Source organism: Epinephelus moara, chromosome 19 (assembly GCF_006386435.1).
Source record: "Epinephelus moara isolate mb chromosome 19, YSFRI_EMoa_1.0, whole genome shotgun sequence".
NCBI lineage: Eukaryota > Metazoa > Chordata > Actinopteri > Perciformes > Serranidae > Epinephelus > Epinephelus moara.
In genome coordinates this window covers 25,078,307-25,098,015 of record NC_065524.1, presented here as the reverse complement: position 1 = coordinate 25,098,015, position 19,709 = coordinate 25,078,307, and the positions used below count along the sequence as shown (strand labels likewise).

The following is a 19,709-nucleotide window of genomic DNA, read 5'->3' as shown; positions in this document are numbered from 1 at the left end:
TGTGCCTTTTTGCGCGAGCTTTCAAGAGCATGGTGGTAGGTTGTGTCTGAGGTTGCTAAGCAACCTTAACAAGCATCATATAGCCTGTTTACCTGAAACCCTGAGTGCAGAGCTGATCTTCTTCCAGGTGCTGTTTATAAGTGTGTAGGCCTATCGTCCGTGTGACAGATGTAAAGCTCTGGGTAGCCCTGCACTAACATGATCAACTTTTCCGTATTTATCAGACTGAATATTTACAGAAGAAGGGAGAGATATCTGTCGGCTGTGGTTTGTAACGTGACTCCTGTCTGACTGCTGAGTGTGGCCACTTCCTGTGTCTGTCCTTTCAAATTAAATTCCCACATGGTTCAGTCATATATGTTTTAATTTATTTTGACAAGGCGCAGCTCCTAATAGTGTTTCAAGCTTGTTTTTCTGCGACTAAGTGACCAATGAAATCCTGCTGACTAATGACCTTTTTGGTCAATTAACGTTTGGTAAACTGTTATTAGGCATCCCTTCCTTACATAGTGTAATATGCTGCATTGAAGTGCAGGACTAACTACTTGCAGTACGTTTTAAAAACATATTATTTAATAGATAATTTAATAAATAAAGTCATGATGACTTTTATGTTACCATTTATTCAGTGCAAGACTGATAATGTTTCCAATTAAATTTGTTGTTTTTATTCATTATAAAGGGACGTTTTGGTAGAAAGGAAAAAGCTTGTCACAGTTGCATGGTAACAAGAGAAAACACTACTAAAAGACATGGTGTAGAAAGGCAGAAAAAACATAAAAATACACAGACATAAAAAGTAAGGAGCACAAACAACTGTTGTAGACCCAGTGAACCAGAGGACATTCTCAGCCATAAGTAAAATCTAAAAAGGCATTTGGTTGATTTTTATTTGTCCAGAAAAGATCCCACGAACATATCCTATCATCCAAACTGCCTTTTAATAGGTTGTGCATGCACTCATACCATCAGTGGTTCTCAGCCAGGGGTTCGCGGACACCCAGGGATCCTTGAGTGGGTTGCAGGTATCCTCCAGAAAATGTGGAATAGGTTATTGTCACTATTTAAGCCACTATAGAAGTGAGTAAGAGTCATAAAAGTGACTACTCTGATCAGAGGTCTCACCCCCTCCACAGTTACTGTGTCTCCTCAGATGTTGCTGCCAGACAGAATTCTGGTCTTAATCATATCTAACAACCAAAATCTTTCAGATGGAGGCCCCTGAAGCAAATTCTTACTGAATAGGGGTGCGTGACCTCATGGTCCTTGACACAAAAAACGTTGAGAACTACTGCATAAGATTTGTAACCATAAAAACTGAAAATAAACATTTTGATAAATGTGTTTCTGAGTAAATATAAATCAGAAGTCAAAGGAATATTTCCATATTGAGCTTTCAGCATAAATTACAGTTTCATCCTATTGAGACTTGATGGTGTATGATAATATAATTGTAATGCTGTATATTGTGTTGTGTTTCATTTTCAAGCTTCTCTCTCAAATCTCTTTGCCACAACAGTTTAACATTTCGCTTTTTTTCCTTACTTAATAATAAAGTGATTACAGCGAAACCCTCCTACAGTGATCGCGTCTGTCTGCCTCAAATTGATTGCTGTAGCTGATGATTATTATAACATTTAGTTTTTTTCTGTATTGCTCAAGCAGAAGACTATCAAATGTGTATTTATTACATGCAAATTAAGTAATGGGGCGCATCACATGGGGGCATTACGTGACCGGGCATTATCAATCCTCACGACAAAGGCAGCTTCAACAGCAGGTGCTGTTTTCTGTCTCCATCAGCAGCCATGATTGTTTCCTGTTGTTTGAGCAAACTGAGCAGCACTGAGTTTCACTGCTGCATCTTGTTGCTGCGTTTTTGGCAGTTTGTCATAAGCTTTAAGAGAAAATGACTTTATTTCCAGGCAGAGTGTCATGGGAGTTAACTAAAAATAAGTATTACCAGAGTTTTAAATGTTTTTTCTTTCCATATGTTGTCACGTATGAACATGAGTGCCCAAAATGAACCGTAACTGTGATCACTATAAGATGGTTTCACTGTATTTAGTTTGAAATAATGATATATACACAGCCATTTCAGTCATTATGACACCTAGTATTGTGGGTAAACCAGGTCTGTTTCACACCTTTCAGCCTCATATTTTGACTTCAGCAAAGTAATCTCTTCCTGTTTGTGTTTCGCAGCCTTATTGTTCGTTACATCTACACCTTCATGTGTCAGAGAATCCTTACACCTCGGGAAACATTGTCAGCAAGGATTCAGCTCCTGGAATCATAATAGCGTCAGGTGAGGAGATGATTTGATTTGCAAAGCCGCACTGTTGTTTACTGTTAATGATGGTCCTCGATGGTATCCCAGTTAAATCTGTTCTTTAATTCTGTTCCCAGTGCTGTCTTTCTCAGCCGACAACAGTTTTCTTGCTGGAAGGAAATCAATGTTTGCCGCACATCTGTTCTGTGTTTCTTCAGTGGGAAGAATATCAAAAATATCTTGTCTTGTCTGAGTAAATATTGGAATTTTAAAAAAGCAACCGAGCTGAAAATAGTGCTCTTCTACCTTCTGTGTTCAGGTGTGGTTGGACCTGAGCTGACCAGTAATAATGTCAGTATTTTCATCACATCTGATGCTGGAAACACCTGGAGAGAGGTACAGTATGGTAACTGTATAACTGTTCCCTGTACAGCACCTGCGTTTCTGCACTGCAATACTTTTTGGATACATTACTTTGCCAAACTTCTTAAAAGCTTCTGTCTTTTCCTCTAAACTTTCCCTCAATATGATACAGAAACTAAATGAAAAATATATGACTTTAGTCAGGCATTATCTGAATAAAGAATAGGAATCTGACTGAGCTTTCAATGCCAACTTTCAGCTCTCACTTTTCAGTTCTTGGTGATGCAGCCACAATTGCAATGAAATAAAGAATGGAGGTTTGACACCCAGCCTTGTGAAGAAGTGTGCATCTCTGATCTGTAAAACAAACCAAAAGCAGCGTACAGATTTTTTGCCACCGGCTTAAGACAACAAAAAATCAACAAAGAGAGCAACACTCGCTTGACGCTTTTGTTTATTCACACAACTGAGACTCTTGTGTAAAGAACAGTTGTGGTTGCTACTTGTTTTAGTGTGTAGGTGTAAGTATGCATGTTCCTTATGTTGTCATCGGCACATACTTTGTGTAGACTTGAATTTTTTCTGTGGTGTGATAAAGTGAAGCTGGTGGTGGGTGTGTGTGTGTGTGTGTGTGTGTGTGTGTGTGCGTGCGCAGGTTTTTCAGGAAGAGTACAGCGTGTTTTTCCTGAATCAAGGAGGATCTCTGGTGGCCATCCGACACACACCTCTGCCAATTAGACACATTTGGTAAGGCTCTCCAAGGACGTTCCGCATCTTTTTCGAGACTATACTCAATCTTCAAAACAAGGAGTGAGACTGCTTTTCTGCTGAGGGTTTTCTTACTGAATTCAACTCTATTTGTGGCTGGTCTGTCTGTGATCCAACCATTGTTCTCTCCCTCAGGCTGAGTTTTGATGAGGGCAGAAACTGGGACAAATATAGCTTCACCTCCTCTCCGCTCTATGTTGATGGGGTGCTGGGGGAGCCTGGAGAGGACACCCTCATAATGACGTAAGATATGAAGGAACCATAAAGAGCTTATGTGTTTCTAGTTTGGTAATTATTGCACTGGGTAATTATATATTACCCCGATGGAGACTTGGATGTGTACATAAATATTCTTGAGTCTATTTAATGTGGTTTTGAAAGGGTTTCATAAGCCCAAGATGTAGAGGAGTTTCTCAACCCACAGAGGATTATGGATTAAAGTCAGTGCAATAAACTCACACAAAGCGGAGTTATATTTTTCTATACATCTGCCCCGTACAGCACATGTCTCTGACCTTTCATTTCTGGCTTGTTTGTGCAGAATATTCGGTCATTTCAGCCATCGATCTGAGTGGCAACTTGTCAAAATCGACTTCCGGTCCATTTTCCAACAGCAATGCACATCTGAAGATTACATGACATGGCAATTACACAATGAGGTAAGGGGATCTTGCTGCTGCTCCTCGCTGATTAAACCCAAGTGAGTCTCTTTGATTCAGTCACACAATGAAAGAAAGATGGTGCAAGACAAAAAAAAAGAAAAGAAAAAGAAACCTCTGAAATGTTTATGATGCATTATTCATCACAGGGTGAAGTGTGCATCATGGGAATGAAGAGAATCTTCCAAAAACTGAAAGCAAACGTTCGATGTGTCAAGGCCAGAAATCAGTATATTTCCCAGATGTCAGACTCCTGCCCGTGCACAGAGGCAGATTTTGAGTGGTGAGTTCCCTGCTCTGCAGCTACTCTTTTCACTTCATTAAATCCAATGCACAACACTTTATCACTCTCCAGAGGCAGAGTCTGTGAAGCAAACCTAAGGCACAACAAGGGGAGTGTTTGAAGAGTCACATTTTGTGATTTACAACTTGTTATTCAGATTTCTGTTATTTTGTTTATCGTCTTAGGATGTTAGTTAATATTATGGATTTAAAATTTACCATCAGTTGTTTTAACTCTTGGGTAAGATTGGTATTATAATCAATATCTTAAACTTAAACTACTAATTTTATCTACAGTTTGTCATGAATAATTAATTTGGACAACATAATTTGGTAACACTTTACTTGAAGGTATCTACATAAGAGTGACATGACACTGTCATAACTATTACATGACACGGTCATGAACCTGTCATGAACATTATGTACATGTTATAAACGTTTATGACTGCTGTCATTAAGTGTCATCCGGTTTTTGTAATGACAAGTTGACATTGTTTGGGTTGTCTTGATTATGACAACTTGACATTAATCAAAGTGACATTACCAGAAGTTGTCTTTGTCATGACAAGTTGACATTGTTTGGGTTGTCTTGATTATGACAAGTTGACATTAACAAGAAATCTTTTTGTGTTTATGACAAGTTGACATAATGATTATTATTGTTATGACAAAGACATCTTCTGGTAATGTCATCCTGGTTAATGTCAAGTTGTCATAATAAGAACATCCCAAACAAATTTAATGTCAACTTGTCATGACAAAGACAACTTCTGGTAATGTCACTTTAATTAATGTCAAGGTGTCATAATCAAGACAACCCAAACAATGTCAACTTGTCATTACCAAAACCGAATGACACTTAATGACAGCAGTCATAAACGTTTATGACATGTACATAATGTTTGTGACAATGACATAGTTATGGCAGTGTCATGTCACTCTTATGTCGATACCTTCAAGTAAAGTGTTACCCATAATTTTATGAGACAACTACGATCATGTCATTGCAACTATTTAACTGACAGAAGATATTGATTGAAATGATTGAAGCTCAGCCCGAGAAGTCAAATATTTGATAGCACTACTTCTCTGCATCTTTCTACTTATATCAAGCGCCCTTGAATAGATTTGCATAAATAATAAATCTTACGCCTCACTCTAGAGTCTATTACATTATTATATACTTCTGTACGTCTAACAAGTTTCACTTCAAATCAGAACTTTTTATACCTCTGTATCACTCGACTCTGTCTCATATTTATCTTCCTGATAAATACCCAGCACCTACTCGTATATTAAACAAGCTTAACACCACTTTATTACTAAAAAGGCTTTTTAAACTTTCCAACTCTGCCTTCTGAGACTGTGTTTCCCTGATCATGATGAAAGAAGTCTGACAGAACCCTCTCACTTTCTCAAGGTGTAATTATAGTTTGTGTAAACACGCACAATCCTTTTTCTGCTTCAGAAGTTTGATACATAAAACATCAAATCTCAAACACTCGGAGCCGCCGTGCCGTGAAAAGTTTACTCGAGCCGAGAACACTTCTATACACAGTAGACATGTACTTATTCTGATGATTCTGTTTGAGGCGGGTAATTATATTTGATACTTTAAATGAATGATAACCAATCTCAATAACTCCACGGTATGTCTTTCTCTCTGCTTGTTGTTCCAACTGAAACAGCGACTACGGGTTTGAGAGGCAGATTGATGGGAGCTGCGCCCCGGCCTTCTGGTTCATCCCGTCAGCAACATCTAGAGACTGCATCACAGGGGACAGCTTCCTCAACACCACAGGGTACACCTGATTTCTCTGTACTGACACAAGCAGAGGGAGTAGTGTTTGTAAAAATGTCCTTGATTACATTCAAGCTCAGCTTTCCTGAAAATCACCTGCTACTACTGTGTGAAAATGGTTGTGAACTATTCACTACCCAAGAAAGGTTTTTAACCTTCAAAACAGACGGAAGTAGGAAGATTGCAAGAAAATCTGAACACAAATAGGATTACAAATTGGTGTGAGGGTGAATATAGATAAAGGAAACGATGAACTTTCAGCCACAGTAAACCGAATGCACCTGAACACCACATTAACAGGGCTTAGCGAGCAGGTAGAGAAGTCAAAATAGCTAAAAGTAATGGATAATTAGTTAAAATGTCAACTATTTTCACAATATTTCAAATTTTACATTAGAGAAGATATACAAAATACACACATACACAAACATGGCTCCAAATCCCCTCCCTGTCCTGCCCCAATACAAACTGAAAGAGGATGTTACTCATAAGGAGTAAGTAGTTGTCAACTAAAATTAAAAGGAAAGAGGAAAAAGAAGGAATAATTAAGCATATATGACATAAAATAACAAGCTTTTTCAGATGACTAATGATGTATCAAAGCTGGTAACATCTTTATACTAGAGGCCTGTACTATGAACCCAGATCAACTTACCCAGGATATCTCTTCGTTATCAGGTTTGACTAACCCTAACATTGGCTGTCTGGATAACTGGTACTACAAAGCTGGTTATCAACCAGTTCAGTCAACTCTGGGTTTTCCTATCCAGCCACGAGCATTTTCTTGTGAAAGAGGAGGGGGTGTTAATGACAAGCGACATCATCAGAACCATGACTGAAGTAGGCTACATCATATGATATGTGATGAAACAGTACCGAAAGTGTCTGCTACTACGAGACAATAAAGTGTCAGTGCCGTGGGATGTAAACAGTACTATAATTTTATAACAAAAGAATGTGGAAATATTGAAAACACTATCCAAAAATACATTGTCGGCTGAGACTTAAATTATGTGTAGGTATCATTGGACTATATGTGACATAGTATAGAGTATTTTTTGCTGTTTAGCTGGATGATAACGAAACTACTCTGAATATGTCACATAAAACACTTTAAAGTGGGGCGCGGGTGGCTTAGTGGATAGAGCAGGTGCCCCATGTACAAGGCTGTTGCCATAGCAGCCCGGGTTCGACTCCAGCCTGTGGCCCTTTGCTGCATGTCACTCCCTCTCTCTCCCCCCCTCACACTTGTCTGTCCTATCCATTAAAGGCTAAAAAGCCCCAAAAAAATATCTTAAAAAAATTAAATAAAATAAACAACACTTTAAAGTGACGCCAGACTGTTTCTGCTACTGAAGTAACAGGTGGAAAAGTAGCCTAATTAATCATTGATGAGGTCTATCTGACCCAAATGTTGCATTTATGATAACGAGAGCCAATTAACAGTGTGGGGATTATTTTACTAATAAGATATTATCTGTTTTATCCTAGTTCTCATCACGCAGGTGTCTCATGTTATTTTGAGCCGCATTGATGGAATCAGGGTGTAAAGGTAGCAGCACTGTCAGCAATCACTGCGGATTAAAGTAAACTTTGCAAAGGATCAAATCCTGCTAAAATAATGTGTTTAGTGTGAAAACAATCTCTCTGTTTATTAGAAACTCTGTTTTAAAACCAGTGGAAACAGAGCCCTGGAACAATGAAATGATTTTACTGACTCTACTCTTTTTTACCTGAGAATCCGGACTTTTGTTGATCAATACTTTTTTCTTCAGTGATCTGATTGGTCAGAGGTCTGGGTGTTGGCAGGCTGTGATCTGATACTCTGAAGTTAACCTGCTCTGGGGCAGGTTATCTGTACAGAATAAGCTACCACAGTGATTTATCCTTGTAAAAAGCGAAATTGAAAACCCAGAGTTAACCCTGAAGTTACGTCTCAAACTCCAAATCCTGCTTCAGAAGCAATCTTCAGCAGCATGTTAAACTCATTTCTGGGAGAACAGTATGTGATCTACTCCGGTGGCGTGCTACTATTCATTTCCAAAAACCATCTAGCTTTAACAAGATGGAAATCAGACTTCCACATCATTGCTGTTCACTTCTTGGCAATTCATTAAGTTGTTTCTAAAAACCTCTTTTGAAAGCTTCTTTAATGTGCACTAATGGTTGTGAGATTCCCCAGCAACAGTAACAATGGCACTGGGTGACGGCACTGTGTAGTTATTTGTAAATAAAAAATCAGGTCTTCTTCAAGGATCGGGCAAATAGCCACATAAAGATAAAAAACAATGACCAGCCAGCTCACTCAGTGTCAAAGTCCATGGCACAGGCAGGCAGTACAAAAATACATCCGAGGCACTCTGACTGTGGTTAATAAATCATTTGGATAAACCATGTGCTTCACCTAGAAAGTCGTCATCAGGTTCTGAAATGTGTTGGAAATAGGTGTGCAATTTAAGAGCTCATGTTGCCAATTTGCAGATCCAGCGGGAAGAGAAATCCTGTTAGATATGTCATGATATTACAAAAGTCATGCCAGATGGTATTAGGATTTGTACATGACCAGGTGCAATGCAAAAATCATCCCTACTCTATACTACACCTAAAACACATGCTTGACTCAGGTTTGTATTTATGCAATCTCTGTGGTGTAAAATAGAGTTGGTGGAGAAGGTCATAAAGGATCGATCTGTATCCTGCATTATTAGCGGCTGACACACTTTTTTTTTTTTTTGGCACAATTCGGACCAAAGCTCTACATCAATTGTTACATCTAATTCAAACTCCCACAACTCTCTAGATTTATGCAACCCCGGCTTTAAAGCTCCATCCATCAACAGAAAATACACTTTTGAAATGAATCCAAGAACATTTCCCTCACGAAGCAGCTTCTCTATATCACTTAACACATGTAAAGTCTCGAAGGTCCCAGAGTGGTTTTAAGAAAGGAGCTTAGTTGTAAATAACAAAGGAAGTTTTTGCCTGAGAAGTCATACTTCCTGTTTAGTTTTCTTAAGATTCCTCCAGATTAGAGTCCTGTACAGGTCTGATTTTGACGACCCACTCCTGAACCAGAACTACGATGTGGATTGACCAATTAGTTCCACAACCTGACCCAAAACTGCAAATCCCATAATAACCATACGCTGTTCAAATAACAATTAGGCAGCATGTCTAAAGTGATTATTTTTGGACATTTCAAATATGTGAAACTAAGATAATATGTTTTAACAAAGGTAATTTGGGGAAAACAATTTAAATGGATATTTTTTTGCTTATTCTCATAATACTGAGCCGCACTCAGCGTTTACATGCCTGTCAGTAAGCCACCTTATTGAGGCACCTATCATATTCCAGCTGCCGCAGAAGACAGAGCTGACACACACAGTCAGCAGTTAGAGGATTAAAACGTCAAAACATTGAATTAAATTATTATATTCTCATTTTATTTTGATGTATTTATCATGCAACACCTGTATTCTGACCCGCTTGTTGTTTGTTTAATCTAGAACCAAACCAGGAAATAAAATAAAGACAAAATACCGCACGCATACTGTATCACCTTTTTGGGGGTCACCAACTGGGTACCTGCATGCACATGACCCAATGCAGGACTCCTGATAGTGAATCCTTTTCTGATGCCACACTTTCAGAATTTTGTTTTCCAGAGTCATGGGTATGACTTCTCTCTGTCTCAAAGGTGTTTTGGGTGACTCACTAGCCTCTTGTCTCTCTTGCAGACCTCATACCATATTTTGATTATATTTACTTAAACAGTTGTAGTGGTTGTGATCAGTAGCTATGTTTTGCATGACAAAATATCAACACATCCTTTTTAATATAATTAATAGTGTAACATCTGTTACGAACGGACACGTTTGTAACAGATGGCTGGTGTCATTAAAAAGCTAATTGGGCTTATCTGATAGAGCTGTGGGGGAATGGTAGACAAAAAGTTTGTTGTAATTCTCTAATGAATGTCTCCCTGTGTGTGCATGTGCTGTATGGCTGCTTCTACACCCATGTGGTGCTCATCCGTGTCTTCTGGGGGTCTTTAATGAATTCTAGATATCGCCGGGCTTTGTCTAACAACTGCACTGAGGGAACTCTGCTGAAGTACAGCCCCAGGCGACAGAAGTGTCCCAGTCAGGCCCCCAAGGGCCTCCAGCTCTTCACCAGTGAGGGAACATTGGTAGCAACACTGGAGAGGAATGTCACTTTCTTGGTGTTTCTGGAAGAGGTGCTGACTTCACTTTATCAAAGCAACAGCAGTGTGTGTATTACAGGGTGATGCTTGTTGGCCACATGCTTTTTCTGTAGTGTTTTATCTGTATATCGAGATGCTGTCAGAGGCACAGCACAGAGGCCGCAGCACCAGTGTATCAAATAAATATGCACTGACGTGATTTACCACTTGACCTCGTTCTTGTAGATACTTTTGTAGATATTATGGAAAATGCACTCTTGTTATGTGTCAGCAAGGATGCTGACAAAACAACTGAGACTGCAGTGTGAGTGACAGTATTTTGTTTTCTTTTTGAAGGGCCTCGGCTCCATGACAAGTATAACAGTGGACTTCGGCGACGGGACCGCCATATCGTATGTTAACATAAGCTCCATCGATGACGGGGTCAAACATATCTACAATAAAGTTGGCATCTACCAAGTTTCTGCTACAGCCACCAACAGTCTGGGCTTTGACAGGGTGATACTTTACCTCCACGTCTCCTGTGAGTCAAAACAACAACACCAGACATTTAAAAGTTGCAGCTAAAACATGAACAGTTGTATGACTACTCATCTTATGATGTCTGAATGTGTTAATATGAGAAAAGTGACCCTTTTCCTCCAGAATATTATTTAAAGGGACAGTTCAAAACTTTTATTCTTACCTGTAGTGCTATTTATTAATTTAGATTGTTTTGGTTTGAGTTGCAGAGTGTTGAAGATATCGACTGTAGAAATGTCTGCCTTCTCTCCATTGTAATGGAACAGGAAGCACTCGGCTTGTGGTCCTCAAAGCGCTCAAAAAACACTCAACAGCAATGTCTCTTTCTAGAAATCATGACCTGTTTACTCGATAATCCACAGACCTTGTTGTGAGCCGTTTCATGCAGGAACTATTTTCTTTACAGAACTACACCCGTCAACCGTATCACCACACAGAGGGAAGTGTGCATCTACTCACGGACGAGAGGCTCGTACTTGTCACAGCACAAGATGTAAACGTTAATGGGGTCTACCTCAACTGAGCTGTAACATTAGCATTAGGAACTATTTTCTTCCTACCGAACTACACCTCCCAACCACATCACTGGAAGTGTGTGTCTACTGCTAGCCATCTAGCCCCACTAATACCTTTTTCTACCAAAATTAGTGCATGGATGCAGGATTTTTAAATGCAGGAAAAGTCATGGATGTCATGGATGGGCTTGAAAACAGTAGAAGGGAGCATGGAGGTCAGTGAAAATGGTACGGTTGTTACCTCCTTTTTTATATCTCTTCTTCATCCACACTCTCTCACACTCAAGCCAACTAAATTTTGAACAATGTTCGAGTGCTGCTTTGACGGAACGGTATTTTGTGGCAGCCCTTAATTGCATCACACTGGCAAAGGGGCTAAAATTGCTGCATCCAACCGGGTGTTGCATTTCCATCACTGCCAATCTGAGATAATTGGAGCTGGAGTTGATAAATACCTGTGACTACTGTAGAGTGATTTGTCCCGAGAGTGAGTACCAATTGTTACCTTTGCCATTAAATACCAATGCCAAATGTTTGTGGCTTTTTTGTCCAGGGGAAAAGGGGCTTCAGCTAGCTATTATTACAGGAGCACACCATTAATGTTTACATCTTGCGCTGTCATGTGCACTAGCCTCTCGTCCATGAGTAGATGCAGACCTCCTTCTGCGTGATACTATAGTTGGCCGGTGTAGTTTGACTAAAGGAAAATAGTTCCTACATGAAACTGCTCACAACAAGGTCTGTGGATTATCTTGAGGAACGGGGTCATTATTTCTGGAAAGAGACATTCTTGTTGAGATTTTCAGATGTATTTTTGGTGCTTTGAGCATCACACGCCGAGTGCCATCCAGCTCCATTATATTAGAGAGAAGGCAGACATGTCTATGGCTGATATCTAATAGTCTCTTTAGGTTAAGGTCTGCATTATTTAATCATTTTTGTAATACCTCTGTAATTCCACTCATGACCTGCATACATAATGAAGTGAACTTGTTAGGTACTAACTTAATTTCACTTAATACCATATGTTGACAACAGCATATGCAAAGGTCTTGATTCTTTCACACAGCTAATCACAGGCTCTAACATCCAACAGCTTTCACATAGGTCAAAACACTTCAACTTGTGAGCCTTTGCAAAGCAAAAATAATTCAAACACTTCTGCAAACATGCTCACGACTCTTCTGTAACTTCAAATTGGCTCATTAAAGCGAGACTCCATCCAAAATCTCCATCCAAAGTTTCGAGTGTCACTCACCCCGTGTAGGCGTAAAAGACGGCTCCTCTTTGAAAGAGAAGAGCAGCTGTGGTCAGTTAGAATTCAGCTCATTATAATGGATTCCAATGGTGGCATTTTCATGACGGCAAATAAATCATCAAAACATCCACAAACACTTGTCAAAGCACTCCCGCAGTGCAATCAAGTTCTCCACTGTCTGTCTACATACTCACTGTTCCAGGCAGTCGTTGTTGTGCCAAAAAAACGGCATCAGAGAAGCACTATCCGGCCATATTTTAACAAAAGGTGTTAATTAATAGTGTTCGTATTTTCTCTCTAAAGGTCAGCTTGAACAGGTCCAGCTCTCGGCTCCTTCTGTGGTCGTCAAGAACAAAGCCGTAAACCTCACGACAGTCTTACGCCCCAGCAATGTGGGAACAGTCACCTATTACTGGTGGTTTGATAACAAAACAGAGGTAAGCCCTGCTTTCGCATTCTTCACCATGCAGCCTGCTGACACTGAATGACATGATAGATTCACAAGTCACACTACATCTCTCTCTCTGTCTGTGTTTGGCTTTCAGCCTGTTGTGACTCTGGACGGAGCGATGTCCTTTACTTTCTCCAAGGAGGGAAGTCACACTGTCACTGTTCAGGCTTCAGTCGGCACTACTGTCCATCAGGACCAAATGACTGTAGCCGTTTACGGTAAACTCAATGCACATAGACAAGCCTTTTAATGAACTTACAAAGGGAAAACTATGGAGTCAATTTTGTGTCTTTAAATTGACACTGAATCAATAAAAGCTTTAAAATCTACAAAGCCTTTCTAGGAAAAAAATCTTGTATCTCAAGGTTCACTTATGTGGTTTTTCAGGAGCTTTCGTGGCCCTCATCAGTGGATGGCGTTTGCCTTGTTGTCTTATTGATGGTTTAGTTATGACATTACCTAAGTGACTAATTTGGCCCTATGATAACAAGTGGTTGCATGTAGATGGAGCAAACTCCATGAGATGTGGCTGAAAACCACAAATGGTCGTCATTTAGGGCCGTTAGTCGACTAGTTGCCCACATGTTTATGATATTAATTCAATCATTAAATGATATATTTTGGGCGGGGCAACACAATGGTTTCAGTTGAAGGTGTGAGAAAGAATAGTATGAGTAACATTGTTAACACTGTGCTACATTACAGAGAAATACAAAACCGTACTAATGAACCTTCATTAATATAGGCCTATATTTTATCTACAAGTGCACGTCACACACTGAGCGAGCCGCCTGTTAATGACGCTGTGGGCTAATGGGCATGTAGCTACTTCCATGTTTCAGATGATACGTCATGTTTGTAGTCGACCAATGAAGATGAGTTTACATATCACCTTGGGTTCGTCCTTCACCTTCTCAAAATGATCCCACACTTTGGATTTCCTGCCCGACATGTTATTAAATAGCCTGTGTAATAACCGCAGGTACCAGCCCTGGAAATTAGGGGCCGTACACAAGCTGCGTTTTTAACTGACCTGTAAAACGCAAGGTGCCTTTTCTGTGCCAGCTTTCGAGAGCACAGCAGCAGGCTGCGTCTGAGGTTGCTCACGGTATAGCCTATTTACCTGAAATCCTGAGTGCAGAGCTGATCTCTCTTCCAGGTGCTGTTTATAAGTGTGTCGTCTGTGGGACAGATGTAAAGCTCTGGGTAGCCCTGCACTAACATGATCAACTTTTCTGTATTTATCAGACTGAATATTTATAGAAGAAGAGAAAGATATCTGTCGGCTGTGATTGGTTTGTAACGTGACTCCTGTCTGACTGCTGAGCGTGGCCACTTCCTGTGTCTGTCCTTTCAAATTAAATTAAAGGTTTTGATTTATTTTGACAAGACGCAACTCCTAATAAAGTTTCACTTTTATTTTCTGCAACTAAGCGCCATATGAAATCTTGCTGACTAATGACCTTTCTGGTCGACTAACGTTTGGTCAACCATTAGGGGGCAGCCCTAACAATTACACACAGCCACAGTAGCATTCATGTGGAGTTTTTCTTTTCTTTTATTTCTAAACATTCTTTTAGACAAGATAAGACTTTATTATTCCCACACCAGCAGCTCAAAAGTCAGAAGCAGGAGAAAAGGTGGAAGAAGGTGATTAAGAGAAATTTATATACAGTCTTCATACACTATATACACTTGAGTTACAAATTATTTTTGTCTTTAAATATATCTACAACATATGGAGCTAGACCAAATCATCATTGAGCTTATTGAGGAATTACATCTACATAAAACAATCCAATAAAAGCAAATACAACATGGACCATACAATGTAAAGAGTCTGACAAAGGGAATTCATAGGTGAACACCAAAATATTGAAACTACACACAGAAACACACACACATACAGAGCTATAGATCAAGATTCAGATCATTTCTTTTATTTCAGTTTTGAATATTTTCTAAATGTTGCCAAAATTCATATGAAAATGTCAAATTTAGTAAGATTTCTGAGGCCTCTCTTGATATTGATGAAGTAGTTGGATAAACAGTAGCTCTCCAGTGTGTAGCAATACATTACATAGCTGCCAATAGTGGATGATCAATATATTTTACCACGGGAACTCCAACTGTCTCCAGCCATCTGTCTGTACCTAATAAGCAAAAGTCTTGGACTTAGTGATAGATAAATGATAGATGCACATGGGTAAAATACCAACAAGAAAATATATATGCAAGAAACTCTCTGTGCTTTTGATAACACCACGATTCACCATTAATCTTCTGCAGCTTCTCTGGGGTCTAATACACAGCATCTTAAAAAGAATTAACTGCAGTCGTGAATCATATCAACATTTATGAACTCTGAGAGAAATATGTTCGGTCCTCTTTGTAAATTTCAATTTGGCAATTACATCGCCCTTAAATCTTAGCCTTCATATTTTCTGAGGAAAAAACTGTGCACAATACTTTGTTATTTAAAGTATCTGAGGTGGATTATTGTGAACAGGGATGCTATATCATTAAAGTTAGACACAAGATGTACAGTAGGTTCTAATTTTATCTGTTTATTTAGCCTTTATTTAGCCAGCAAGGTCCCATTGAGATACAAGATGTCTTCTTCAAGGGACTCCTGGTCAAGACGGCAGTATATTAGCATAATCGGTCTCACTTTTTAAAATTTGATTTCTCTCTGAATTTCAGATTATTTCAGGTCACATATTTTGGCCTTTTCTTCTAACATGGACGAGCTGAACCCTGGGGTGTCTGAGTGGAGAGAGGACATCGGCCGGGTGGTGAAGACCTGCATGGTTCAGGTCAGTTTGCTCGCATTATAAAGACCGCAACACAATCAGGAATAAACTCCTCTTTCAAATTCTGGCAATTAGCAGCTTTGCACTATCCTAGAGAGGAAAAACTCAAGTCTCTGTCTAGTGAGCTGATGACATTTCTGTTCTTGGTTATGCTGCGTTTGTAATGTATGCATGTGGTCTTGTGTCAAGCGCTGCACTCCACTACTTGCAGTGTCTCTAACCTCACTCACTGTGTAATTAGTTGTTAACCTCTACACGCTGACATGGCGCATCACCTGAAATCATTATTACCAGTACACGCTTTAAACTGAACTTGTCAAAACACTAAAGGGCAGTAAAAGCACTGCGGTGACAGTTGCCATTTGCTCTCTAAAGTGCTGAATGCCATTGCCTCGAGAGAACACCAAAACCTCAAGTAAAGAGAATCTTGCTGTGGTTAAGTGCGTCTGGTTTCCTCACCCAGACACTGTGGGGAAGCAGGTTATGTAAAAGACCTGGATACTGAGCTCTATATATATCCTACAGTAGCCCTCAGTATGAAACATTCACTTTGACCTTCTGTCTTGTCAGATATTACCATGGGTTACACCAGGAAACTGACAGCAGACCTCTGGTTACGGCATAAATGCACTAAAAGCCCTGGCCTTTACCAAAGACTGTCAGATTGAACTTGCATGTTTTAGTTGATTCGTGCATTATATCTTGACAGTGACTGGTACTTAGGCAAATGATATATGAAGCAGAGAGCCAACTGTATTTACTCATTAATTCAGGGCCAAAGCATAGAATACAGCTCCAAACACAGTCAATTAAAAAAAGCCTTTTTAATGAGGTGGTTTTTTGTTCTTATGAAAGGTCACGGGAATCAGCGAGGATCAGCTGCTGGTCACTGTGCTCCCAGGTTTACCAACAACAGCAGAGATTTTCATCGTGCCCGAGAAGAGGCGCAGAGACGGAGGCATGGATGAAAAGTGGGCGCACCTTGATCAGGTACGGTCTCATCATATTTTAATGGCAGATGCTCACTACAATGTGGTTTTCTGTGATAATTAAAATCACACAAAAGAAAGCAGAGGAGGTCAAAAAAACGTCTCCAGAGAGGACGTACTTAGAGTGCCACACAACACTATTGAGAGATTTTGGTTAGAGGTCTATTTTTGTAATAAAGAGATATTTTATTGTTTGAACATTTCTCTCACCACAAGGTTACATCTTCTTTGAGTGCGATGATGTGAGTAACACAATACTCCTACAGAAGCATGGTATTCCAGTGGCATACTGTACGCCAGGGCTATTTAATTACATATTGAATTGGTCAGGATTTTCAAACCAGGAAATGCAGATGGGCTCGACATTTCCAGCAGCCTATTCAAAGCCTTTTTTATTCGTTTTTGGTAATGATAGATTTTAGACAAATGCAAATGAATGTAGAAAAAATAGTTTTAAAATTGAAAAAACTTTTTTTGTCTCTCTCCATCACGGGCACATCACAAAGTGCAGAAACAGAATACAAAGCTGCTGTCAATGCACAGAACCATAACAAGTGGCAATAACAGTAACCAATAACACACTCTCCCACACACACACCTCACCTTGTGGCGTTTTCCGTTGTGGTCAAAGAAAAGTGTTTAGGAAAAGACATAAGACGTATTTTTTGACTATTAAACCACAGCCCAGATGTTTTGAAAAGCTACTAAGCGTATTCGGAACTGCATCACAGGAGAAATTGTTGATTTGTGAAAGATATGATTGGTTGTGTTGCTATAGCGATTCGTATATTCTGCCCTATCGGTACTGCACGTGTGTAACCAAAGTAGCTAACTCACTCGTTAGCTACTTGCAGACACTATATGTAGTTAACATATTTTGTCAAACGTCAATACAGGGCCACTCAGAGGTTTCTTTCGGGCCAGATCTGGCACACAGGCTGCTAATTGAATAGGCCTGCTGTGTGTAACAGGTTATATCTTATAGGCACATATGTAGCTGTGTTTGTTTGTTTGTCAGCAGGATTACAGAAAAAGTACTGACCCGATTTTCATCAAACTTGGTGGAAAAGTGTAGAACGGACCAAGGAAGAGCCCACTACATTTTGGAGCAAATCCAAATCACTGATTTACACAGATTAATTTTCACTGTCGTTAACATTGCAATATTGGGGTCTGCGCTCACCGAGTTCCCTCCTAGTTTCCAGTGTTTTACATATTTTTCATTTAGTCGTCTTAAGTGAAAGGTAGATTTCTCCTCACAATTTCTTTCATCAACAGTTATAGTTCATCCTTTGACACGAGTTTATGCAGGATTTCGCCAGCGGTATAATGTAACAAAAAAGCCGTCAGACTCCAATCATCATCTCGTTTGCAATCTCTCGCCAATATGAAAAATTTTTTTTCAATTACACCAGTCCTCGTCTGGCTTTCCCATATATTACTGCTATCACCCCCAATTATCTTCGATTCTCTCTCCAATTTCTGTTCGACATGGACAGTTAAGAAGTTTTTAGAGTTTTGTGTTCCACTGTATAGTCTTGATATTAGGTGTTTGTTGTCTTTCATCTGCCTCATTGGATATGTTGACGACATTAGATCCACTATCCTCGGCTTGTTTGATTCACTAAAGAAGTTTCTGACCTGAGGATATGTGAAGAACAGAGGCTGTAGTCATGACCACCTGCACTGACACCAAGTCCAGACCAAGACTTTAACAGGGTTGAGACTGAGTCAAACCCAGACCAGACCTGTGCAAGTCCCACACAGCATGACACACTTATGATAAAATATGTACACATTTCCATAAAAACATCCACAGAAAACAAATGATTTCTCTTCATTTACCTCTTTTATTGCCATATACTCTATATCCCTGTGTATGTATAACTGTACCATGAGAAATCTTGATAAAGTAATTAAGACATTGCAGAGGTGAATTTTTTGTGTGGGAATTTTCCTTTGTTTTCCATGAGCGAACAAATACAAACACTGAGAGGCTGAAATCAACTTTACCATCTTGATTCAACACTCCGTATTTGCTCAGACAGTTAAGTGATATCCCTGCAGTTGTTGTCTTGACCAGTCTTGAAATAAAATCCTGAGTCCTCTTCATCTGAGACAGAGACAAGACTGAGTCATAATGCAATCGAGCTCGAGACAAAACTGAGACTTTCAAGGCCAAGATCGATCTTGAGTGCCACAACACTGTGTGCACTGGAATCAAAATATAGTGTCCAGATACTTATATTTGCACAGCTACCCCTGCTCTTATCTCTACTCCTTTCCTTTATTTGCTAGAGGTACATAATCTCTTATACAAGAGGCTAAAACAAAACATTGCTTAGCTTATGCTCCACTTCTTTTATAAAGTGAATTCTTTTCCTACCCTCCAGGCAGCCATTGGCGTTTATAAATTTTAGTCCAGTATGAAAATCAACTTGTGGAGTTTTAAAACTTGTTTTTCCGTGAGGCAATACATCACAATGAGCATCTTGTCCACATTTATTTTGTCAAAGTTACACTATTGTTGCATGGTAACACGGTTTTAAGTGCAGCTCGATTTTGAAAGTCTGCACTCCGTCACCGCGCAGCTATAAGGTTAAGTTTGACATAAATAAATGCAGACATGATGCTCATTGTGATGGATTACCGAAGTCAGCCAAGTTTAAAGTCTCTGCAAATGTATTTTCATACCACGGTGAGATGATTGGACACCACCGGCTGCATGGTAGGTAGGGAAAACGCTTTGTTATTCCTTGGAAAAGGTCAGCAGTAATGAAGAGTGTACATTTTTTTGTGGTAATTG

At 39.6% G+C, this 19,709-nt stretch overlaps 1 protein-coding gene across 1 annotated transcript in view; it reads left to right on the top strand.

Annotated features, from left to right (window-relative positions):
• The window catches only part of LOC126406984 (VPS10 domain-containing receptor SorCS1-like), a 69,298-nt gene that overhangs the window by 40,154 nt on the left and 9,435 nt on the right, over positions 1 to 19,709 (top strand). Inside the window, exons 11-23 of the mRNA XM_050071613.1 lie at positions 2,206 to 2,308; positions 2,592 to 2,668; positions 3,291 to 3,382; positions 3,539 to 3,646; positions 3,945 to 4,062; positions 4,212 to 4,345; positions 6,036 to 6,149; positions 10,217 to 10,388; positions 10,692 to 10,878; positions 12,954 to 13,087; positions 13,196 to 13,319; positions 15,805 to 15,917; positions 16,770 to 16,904. Of these exons, the coding sequence (XP_049927570.1) occupies positions 2,206 to 2,308; positions 2,592 to 2,668; positions 3,291 to 3,382; positions 3,539 to 3,646; positions 3,945 to 4,062; positions 4,212 to 4,345; positions 6,036 to 6,149; positions 10,217 to 10,388; positions 10,692 to 10,878; positions 12,954 to 13,087; positions 13,196 to 13,319; positions 15,805 to 15,917; positions 16,770 to 16,904 (1,611 nt within the window). The remainder of the gene's footprint in view (positions 1 to 2,205; positions 2,309 to 2,591; positions 2,669 to 3,290; positions 3,383 to 3,538; positions 3,647 to 3,944; positions 4,063 to 4,211; positions 4,346 to 6,035; positions 6,150 to 10,216; positions 10,389 to 10,691; positions 10,879 to 12,953; positions 13,088 to 13,195; positions 13,320 to 15,804; positions 15,918 to 16,769; positions 16,905 to 19,709) is intronic.